Source organism: Apiospora phragmitis (genome assembly GCF_038363925.1).
Source record: "Apiospora phragmitis strain CBS 135458 chromosome Unknown utg000008l:1.0-3514335.0:1.0-3519231.0, whole genome shotgun sequence".
NCBI lineage: Eukaryota > Fungi > Ascomycota > Sordariomycetes > Amphisphaeriales > Apiosporaceae > Apiospora > Apiospora phragmitis.
Window position 1 is genome coordinate 2,781,965 of NW_027117407.1, and position 9,781 is coordinate 2,791,745.

The 9,781-nt window shown below is 54.0% G+C and overlaps 4 protein-coding genes across 4 annotated transcripts; all 4 read left to right on the forward strand.

Moving 5' to 3' along the window:
- Positions 1–3,127: 3,127 nt before the first annotated feature.
- On the forward strand, positions 3,128–3,776 carry PG994_009285 (uncharacterized protein; the record flags this gene model as incomplete). Its single annotated transcript, XM_066860694.1, has 2 exons — positions 3,128–3,485; positions 3,556–3,776. The coding sequence occupies 2 exons, from the start codon at positions 3,128–3,130 to the stop codon at positions 3,774–3,776; spliced, it is 579 nt and encodes a 192-aa protein (XP_066714283.1).
- An 825-nt stretch (positions 3,777–4,601) lies between these two features.
- On the forward strand, positions 4,602–5,212 carry PG994_009286 (uncharacterized protein; the record flags this gene model as incomplete). The annotated part of the gene is made up of 2 exons (XM_066860695.1): positions 4,602–4,779; positions 4,833–5,212. The coding sequence occupies 2 exons, from the start codon at positions 4,602–4,604 to the stop codon at positions 5,210–5,212; spliced, it is 558 nt and encodes a 185-aa protein (XP_066714284.1).
- A 747-nt stretch (positions 5,213–5,959) lies between these two features.
- On the forward strand, positions 5,960–7,714 carry PG994_009287 (uncharacterized protein; the record flags this gene model as incomplete). Its single annotated transcript, XM_066860696.1, has 1 exon — positions 5,960–7,714. The coding sequence occupies one exon, from the start codon at positions 5,960–5,962 to the stop codon at positions 7,712–7,714; it is 1,755 nt and encodes a 584-aa protein (XP_066714285.1).
- A 1,065-nt stretch (positions 7,715–8,779) lies between these two features.
- Positions 8,780–9,307, forward strand: PG994_009288 (uncharacterized protein; the record flags this gene model as incomplete). Its single annotated transcript, XM_066860697.1, has 2 exons — positions 8,780–8,913; positions 8,992–9,307. 2 exons carry the CDS (start codon positions 8,780–8,782, stop codon positions 9,305–9,307), a joined length of 450 nt encoding a protein of 149 aa, XP_066714286.1.
- Between the last annotated feature and the right edge of the window lie 474 nt (positions 9,308–9,781).

Here is a 9,781-nt window from a genome sequence, read left to right on the forward strand (position 1 = left end):
CGGACACGGTGGTGTAAACCAGTGCAGCATGGTGGGTAGGTGCTGCTCTGGTACCAAGTATCACCTTGATCACCCTGGGGAATTCGTCGAACAAGTTAGTATGAATGAGTGCAAGCATGGTCTGGTAAACTAAAATCACTATCAGGTGGTCGGAGTTAGGGGGATGGGTAATAGAAAAAGTGAGGCAGTGAAGAATATTAATATGCTGAATTATTATTGTGAACATGCACGAGTCATTACATGATATGCCTCTGTATCTAGGTAGCAGGCACGTATGCGGTACTATGTACGATTTTTGAGTAACAACAAGCAACACCATCGCGTGGTGTATCATCATGGGTACGAAGGGATGGGCAACGGTGAGGTGAGAGGCGGCAGCTTCTTTGCTCTACAGTAAGTGGCACAAACAACCATTCTTGAATACAGATACAAGCCAGCTCTCCAAGACAAGTACCTTACCAGAGGTAAGCAGTAATAAATAGCTAGATACAAGGTTGTTGCCTCAAGGAATTTCTGGCCGGATAGCCCCCTCATTATATGCCATCTGGCTGTGGTCTCTGTAGTGCAGTGGTAGAATGGTCTCCTGGTCTCCTGGAGCGGACTTGAGGTAACAGGTTCGATGCTCAGAGATGGCAGGAGAAGGTGCGGCCAGCTCTCCCGTTCGACACGATTCTCCAGAGGCGATCCTATTTTTGACTTTTCTTTTCTGTATTCATTAATCTGCTTTATTTTATGGGCTTCAAGACTCCCTATCTCCTGATATTGTTACGATGGTATTTTGTGGTGTCTATTCCAGGTTCACCTACTCCTCCTGGTGTTAGATCCTGAGCTACATGTGACAGCTGGGTGTTTAGGTGACAAAAAACAATTGCTTTACTACAAACGTTCCTGCTATTAGTAACAGCTTCAGGACTTAAGTACGCTTTCCCCCCCTACATGGTAATTGGAGAGATGTTCGCTTACCATATCGTTTTTACTAATCTACTGTGGCGCCTTTTTCTACATGTCACCCTTCGCAAATTACACGATCCGACATACGCCAGGTCTATGACACACTAGCTGTGAGGCGACTTGATTCTCTGTCAGGCAGTACACGAAGAATGACCCAAGGAGCTGAATGGCACACCTACTACCTACAAATAACAGATTTGCTGATAGGGGTATATAAAAAGGGGTGTTCGTGGCAACCCTCCATTCTGGTTTAACGAACTCCATCCCACGATGTTTCATTAGTATGCCACCTTATAGAGCCGCCGATACTCGTCATACCTCGCATCCTAATCCCTCAAGGTTTCGTAAACCTCGACCATAACCCCTCCAATCCCCGTCCTCATCCATCCAACATCGGGCCGAATGCAGTTTATGATGGTTTCCATGGGCTATCCCAGTGGGTGCGGCACCGAGGACCCTTAGTCCTTCCGGATGATATCCACAAACCATTCGTCCTCTTCCTGTCCAAGATCGCTACCGTTATCACTTCTTCTTCTTCCTCCAGGTTGGTGGTAGCGGACACGCGGTCCAACGCCTCGGCCCCGAGGGCGCATGCAGTACCTGTACCTCTGCGACAATCCCGGCTTCAAATGGGCCACGGTTTCGCCTCCTCCTGCTGTAGCTTTCGAAGCACTGCAAGCTGAGGCAATGGCCGTCTTGGTGTTTGGTGGTGAATCGCAGCAGGTGTCCACATGCCAAGCACCGGCACTTTCCAAGTCCAAGATGTTGTTGCTATGGCGCTGTCACTCCTCTCTGACGCAGAAAGAAAAAGGGAGACATTTATCTACCTGAAGGCTCTGTTGCTCAGGAGCAACGGACAAGCGACACTCGTGTCCAGAGCTTTCTTGCAACCATCGCTCAATTCGGGATAATCAAGGTTCATGAACATTCCATCCAGCTGTGGACCCCAAGCCAGAAATGAGAAAACAGTTAAGAGCACGAACGAACAGGTCAAACAAACAATAGCCCCTTTCTCCCTAAATCGAGCTTGTCATTCAACTCAGGGCGTACGGAGTAATGCTGCAGCCCAGCCTGAAGTCTGGTACCTACCTCGTTAAGATGTAGTCTGATAGCGCATGTGCTGCTCTATCTTTGTTACTCCCAAAAAGAATATGCTTCTTCCTAAGAATCATGGCCAAGGTACTCCATAGGACCAGCAAAAAGACAATCACACCCGACGTGGGGGTCGAACCCACAGCCTTGGGATGGCCTTCTAGATCGCAGCTCCGGGGTGGGGCCGGTCACGTAAAAGTCCCACGCTCTGCCATTGAGCTAGCCGGGTTGGCAACTTCGGCAGCTGCTGAGAGTAGCAGCTGATAACCGATAACCACTTATCGGTGTATACTCATTGTACCTGCTACCTTGGATCATCTTTTTCGATTTTCCAATGCTCGACCACTAGGGAGCTGCCTCGGCCTCAATAGTGAAGAATCAATAATCATAGCTGCCTCGATAAGGACTTGTTCAACTACAAGCAGGATACTTTCATATCAGGAAGGGGGCAATTCCACGCTTTCGTGGACCACACTGCGAATCCCTATACCTTCGGCGCCTATTGCCTTTAGCAAGGTGCATTACCCCTCGCATGCAGAACACGCTTTCAATCAGGAAGGTGCATTGCGTACAATTTGATGCGAAAATGTTGATTTGACTGACCGTCGGTGGTAATGTCTTCTCTTCAAAGCTGGCAGACAACTGGCGAATAAGTTGAGACCTCGGCATAAGGAACTACATGTACACTGACATAACATAACGGAAGTAGGACTTCCAACTTTCTACTGACCCAAAACCCTTCTTGAAGAGCCCATCATAAAAAATCCGAAGATTTTCTACGTCCGAACACTTTATTATTCAAGCAATATGGAGGCTAATCCACCGCGGTCGATGAAACCTGTTGCACTGTGTCTAATCGCTGGCTCGTTGAAAGCTGAACGGTGTTCAATCGCTGTCGGGCTGACAATCCCTCGCGTGATCCTTGGTCTTTGGCAACTTGCAGGAGGACATGACGCCGACATTGACATCTCCAAGGCGGCAGAAGCCATGAAACCACTGTGCGCCGCATGCCCAGCTCCATAACGTCTACGAAGCTCATTGACACGTTCTTGCCAGGGTCGATGCGGGGCTGGATTGCTTCGATATGGCCGACCACTACGGCGAAGCAGAAGCTGTTGTCGGCCAATTCAATGCGTCCTGGCCTGAGGCTTCACAGCGCCTGACAGCCTTCACCAAGTGGTGCCCGCCCGAGGACGAAGAGAAATCGTACAAGAACGCCAGGGCAGCTGTCAACCGAGCACTTAGCCGGATGGACCAGAAGAGCATTGCACTCATGCAGTACCACATCTGGGACTACGAGGATGACACATGCCTCTATAACCTGGCCCATCTTCAACCCCTTCAGCAGCTTGGCAGGATACAGAACATCGGCCTCACCCAACACCGACGCGGCGCACCTGAAGAAGTTCCTGGAAATGGACTTCCACATCGCCACAAACCAGGTATCCTGTTCCGTCATCGACCGCCGCTCCATCCAGGGAAATCTCGCCTCGGTATGAACCGAGTACGGAGTCGCCATCCTAGCATATGGAACTCTCTTGGGCGGTTTCCTGACGGAGAAATGGCTTGGCGTCGACGAGCCCCAGGACGTGGACGCTCTGAATTGGAGCCTTCGCAAGTACTTGCGCTTCATCCACGCCGCTGGCGGCTGGGTGCCTTTCCAGCGCGTGCTGTCGTGCCTCGCTCACGTCGCCCAGAAACACGGCGTGTCCATCCCCGCAGTCGCGATCTGATGGGTACTCGACGTCCCCGTGGTGAGCGCCGTGATCGTGGGCTGCCGCCTTTCCAATGACAGCTTCGACAAAGCCTTGCCCACCTTGGGGGCCTGGGTTTTCGTTCTCGACGATGCAGATAGAGAGGCGATTGCAGAAGCGCAGCGTGGCTTGACGGACATACCAGGAGACTGTGGCGATGAGTACAGGCGCCCGCCATACCTCACCGCAACGGGCAATTTAAGCCATCATCTGAAGGGGACCAGGGCTGCAGGGGGTAATTGAATATTGTAAGGTTGGGTTATGACCATGTTATGTGGCGGTACGACGCAGCCAGCGTTGTCGTCGAGACGATAGCCAACATCCTTACTGGACTCACCCATCATTAGCCAGAGAGGCACAATCAGCTAGGAATGAAATTACCTTAACCACACTCATTCTATTGAATCTGAAGTTCTACGAAGTCTTGAGTTTGTTGCGTATGAAGAACCGCCGTGACACATCCACAATGTCCACAGGGTTGCCCACATCAATGTCTCTGTACTCTGTATACTTGTTCCACTCCGTGTCGTCCTTCAACTGCTGTGGCAATTCCTTCTCAAACTGTATCTGCAGTTCCATACCCTCGTCATCACCAGTCGGCCCGTTGCGCGGAGGGTAGATGAGGATCGAGTGTCTGGTGATGGTGTCGAACAGGTGCCGGTAGGCCAGGGCTGGAACCCGAGGATTCCTGTTACTGATGGAGAAGTCGTTGCATCAGTGCTGTGTTAGTCCTGCGGAATCCATGTTTGACAACATGTCACTGGCGCAGAAGGACCTCGCCGTTAAGGCCAAGATAGACTTGGCATGGAATCTACACCCTCTGCTGTCCAATGGCTCCGACTTCATAGTCCTGCTGACATCCCCGGCTGGAATCATCGGCCAGATGGCGACGACCAACTATGTTGTGGCGGTTCTTCTTTCCAGGACGCTCTAGCTCGATGCCGTGTCGAGCATGGAATGGAATCTGTGTCCCTCGAATCGGGTGGGTACGTGATATCGACCTCGTCGCCGAGTCAGCTGCTTCTCAGCCGCCAGGGTATGATACAGACGACATGGGCGGGGGCGCTCTAGACAAGCTATCGCGACCCGGCGGCCCCACAAATGACTCCGGAGCACAGAACCAGGGCTGCAGATACCCACCGACCGTCTCGCCTAAGGCTCAACATATCCGGCCCTTGTTCGCCGCCTTCTCCTGTGTTTCGGGCGAAACCATGGCCGATGCGGAGCAAGAGGTGGAAGCATCTTTGCAGCTCCGGACCGCCGCTGACTCGGGGGACAAGGCTCAGGTGGCCATCAAAGCGCTGGCCGTGGATATCTCGACAGCGGATTCGGAGCTTCTCCGAGCTGCTGTCAAGCTATTTTGTTGGCTCTCTTATGGCGGTAGAGCACTGCGACCGGAACACACGCGGCTTTGACGCCACGGTGGCTGTCTCTACATCCTGGGCAGAACACCCATCTTGAGCATGGCGGGGCCTCGCAGATATCAGAACGATGGCGAGCTGATCTGCATATTGTGTGTTGTCTTCTGATTGTAACGGGACGGTCTTGTTGTAGGAGCAGGAGATATGCAGGAAGCCACCTGAAACATCAGCAACGCGATGCCGATGCCCGACAGTGTTAGTAACGAGATCAAGTAAGCCACGGCGATAAAAGACGTAGAAGTCATCGATTTCAGCGGAACGGCTGATAACGAAACGGAGCCGCTTCGCTCCACCTCCAGCGATCAAGAGCTGATAATCTCCAACAGCTGCGGTGGTGGGCCAATCGGCAGCAACTGTCGGCACCGAGGACGATCTGCATCTCCAACCTTTAACCTAATAGGGTACCCCAGACTCTCCCAGGTGGGGCGCAACCGCCGTCCACCTCACCTTGTCAGGAAAGTCGTCCTGACGTCCCCATGAATAACGGCTGGCATATATCACATTGTCGTCCGTGGTTTTCTGCGTGGTTTGGGGGGTAAAACACACCATGAAGATGGCGAGAGATCACCAAGAAATAAGCTGGACCACGCACCGTACTGAAAAGTAGGTGAGACATCTTTACAAAGAAATCCCCCTACATAAGCGTCTGGGCAACACCAAGTTGGAGCCGGTGGGCTATTCATCATCTCGAACTTCTACACCATCTTCCTCTTGGTAGGCCTCATCCCGTTGTCCGCGACAATGGAGGATCACAGTGTGGCCCTGAGCCCTGGCGAACAGGACCAAGACTACAAGACGATGACGGACCAAGACGCGGCACTCAAAGCTCCCGAGGACAACCCCTCGCACGGAATAGAGCGAATCGAGACCATCCCCACCGGCGTGAACGCGTCGGGGCACACCCAGGAGCTGGCCCGGAACTTCAACCTCCTATCGCTGGCGGGCGTGGGCCTGGTCGTGGGCACAGTGTGGCCGGCGGTGGGCGGGTCGATCCTGACGGCCATCTTCAACGGCGGGCCGCCAGGCGTGCTCTACGAGTTCCTCACGGTGACGGCCTTCTACAGCACCGTGGCCGCCAGCGTCGCCGAGCTGGCCAGCGCCATCCCGTCGTCCGCGGGCGTCTACCACTGGGCCTCAGTGACGCCCGGCCAAAGCGGCGGCGGCGGCTGGGGCCGCGCCGTCGGCTTCTTCGCCGGCTGGTGGAACTACCTCGCCTGGGTCCTGGGTGCCGCCAGCATGGCCTCCATCTTCGCCAATACCGTCGTGCAGATGTACGCCGTCAACCACCCGGGCTTTGTGGCCCAGTCCTGGCACGTCTTCGTCGTGTACCTCGTCGCGACATGGCTTGCGTGCGCGCTGGTGTGCTTCGCGAACGGCGCCATGCCGCGCCTGAACACGTTTGGTATATTTGCGGTGCTGGTCGGCTTTTTCGTCACCGTCATCGTGGTCGCCGTGATGCCGGGCCGCGACGGGCGCCCGCCCCATGCGACATCGTCATTCGTCTGGAAGGAGTGGTCAACCGCTCTGGGCTATCCAGACGGGTTCGTCTTCATCGCAGGCATGGTGAACGGCGCGTACAGCTTGGGCGCCGTCGACCCTCTCACCCACTTGGCCGAGGAGATTCCAAATCCCGAGCGCAACGTTCCCATCGCCATCGGCTTGCAGTTCAGCATCGGCTTCAGCACGGGATTCTGCTACCTCGTGGCCATCATGTACGCTATTAATAACTACGATGCCCTTTTTGAGTCGTCTTACCCGATTGCCGAGATCTACCGGCAGGCCACCGGGTCCGCCGCGGGAGTGACGGGACTTTTGGCCATTGTCATGGTGTGCATCGGGCTGACCGTAATCGGTCTTTACATGACGGCGGGGCGAACGCTGTGGACGCTGGCCCGCGATGGCGCCACGCCCTTCTCCGACCGCCTCGCGCACGTGAACCCGCGCTTCCAAGTCCCGATTGCGTCGACGGTCGCCTCGGCCTGCCTCGTCACCGTGCTGGGCTGCATCTACGTGGGCAGCAGTACCGCCTTCAACGCCTTCGTCGGCAGCTTCCTGCTCCTCATCACGAGCTCGTACCTGGCCGCCATCCTGCCCAACCTGCTCACGGGCCGGAAGAATATCCGGTACGGGCCCTTCCGCCTGTGCGGCTGGCGCGGCTTCGCGGTCAACGGGGTCGCCTGCGCCTACATGCTGGTGTGGTTCGTCGTCTACAGCTTCCCCTTCGCGCTACCGGCCGACGACGCCCAGACCATGAACTACGCGTGCCTGATCTGGGGCGGGCTCACGCTGCTGTTCAGCCTGTGGTGGCTCGTGGTCGCGCGGCACGGGTACCAGGGCCCGACCACGACGGGAGGCGGTCTTAGCGCCGTGCACGAGGGTCGGAGTGTGGTTCCGGTCTCGAGGAGCCGTGAGGTCCAGACTTTGTTTTTGTTTTGGATGGGGTACCATTTTGCGTTTGTCTTAGAATTGCGCCCAGGTCTATTATTAGTAAGGTAGCATCCAACACGGCTTGTCACGTTACGTTTGTCGATTCTCCATCGTTCCTGCAAGCTGGTGTTCAGTCGCCCACTGTCTTAGGAGATTGATATTTTAGACGTTCCCGTCTAGTTCTCGCATGCAAATCGCGTATCTGCAATTGGGTTCCATAGCAGCCGGGCCGAATTCATTAATAACTAAGTAGCAAGACATGCTACGGTGTTGTGGTGGAAACCCATAAACATATGAGTAAGTGCATGATGTTCAACAGCCCATCAACCTCGGCAGAACGGAAACACGGCATCGAGTGCGGTGCTTTGTTCTTCAATTGGTATTGATGGAAATTCCACTGTGGTTGCCCGTATGATCGATCGGCTGTGCTTGTCAGTTCGATCATGTTATAAGGTTACCTAGTGGCAGAAGCTAGTGGGTCGGATCAATCGACTGGACTGAACGCTTCTTCGCTTCAGGGACTTCTTAGCGCACTTGATGCCCTACGGTTAAGCACTTAAGCACTTAAGCACTTACACTTACATCAGTGCCGCACCCGCATGCTTACATATTGGCTTGCACTGACACCTCCTGCTGATGTCATGTTCTTAGTTAGACCGTCAACCGTCTGGAAGCCTTCTTTTTGCCCTTTTCGGTTCATGGCCCGGATTGGTCTATTTTCAAGTTCCTCATTTGGTCTCAGAGTCTCTGCCCTGACTTGACGAACACGTTACATTGGGCAGGTGAGTTGGCAGTTGCATTGCCCCCCTTGACCCCGTAAGTAACTGGCCCCACCCCTCCTCTCCTGCTTTGCCGGGTGTGGATACGAGATCTGAACTGCCGATCATCGTCATTCAGGGACCAAGAAGCAAGAGACGAAGGAGCATTAAGCATGGTTTCCTTTTTTCGACACATCGGATAGCTTACGATGGCTCCTCATATAAATAAAACCTCGAAAGCGCCGCCTGTTTGATATTGATATTACTCACAAGCCACTCCCACATCCTCCACGACGATAATACAATATCATCATAAAACCAACTCACACTCTTAGTCTTTCACCAACAACCAACAACCAGCAACTCATCGATCAATATGAAGTTCTCTACTGCCGCTCTTGTTGTTGCTGCTTCCGCCGTCGTCTCTGGCGCGGCTATCCAGAAGCGCAGTGTCGTCTACCAAGTCTCCGACTTCAGCGCTGCATGCATTCCTCACAGCACCCAATGCCTGTAAGTCTGCTTGCGCCTTTTCCAGGCGATGGCCATCCTGGCACAGGAAGAAATCAAAACCTAACAATTCTCTTCAAGGTATGAGTTCGGCGTCTTCCAGCCCGGCACCATGCAGACCGACCCCATCCCCTGCCAGGCCATGGTCTCGGCCAACATCGACGGCACCCTGCCCGACGTCATGTACGGCGCGTGCGAGCAGTCGTCGCGCACCTTCAATGTCGTTCGCGACGCCGAGGGCCTGGGCTTCCTCGTCCAGGCGCCCGTCAGCCCGCGCAGCAACACCACCGGCGTCTACCACATCCCCAACAGCGACCTCGTCATGTCCGACCGGCCCAACGCCGTTGTGCAGAGCTACGCCGGCCCTAAGGCCTTTGACCTCGATTTTCTTGTCTAGAAACTGAGCACTCCAAAATGAGGTGTGGCGAAGGGGGGGGGGGGGTTATATAATAGAATTAAGAATGCGTATATATAGCAAGGGTAGAACACCCTCAAATTTTAATGAACCATGATCACAAGAAAGCAACGCCAATGCAACCTATCTTATCGTTAGCCAGTGTTATTGGTCTGTCTTGCTGTATATGGAATGCGCAAGTGCCACCATGATGAATACGATTGGTCATTGAATACCCAGAACTAGAAGGTATTATTGACACCTACATACAGTACTGCAGCTGCCCAAGAAACATCTGCCAGTGATAGGCTTGGCAAGGTTAACAGTGGGTGCGTTTGCGGGGAGAATTAGGGAACTGGGGTTGAGTGCACGCTCCCTGCAATGGCCTGTGAGGTCATAGGTCGCATCAACACTGAAGCTCAGAGCAAATCATGACAGACCTCACAAGGCCGCCTCCCACTACATGAAGCTCGCATG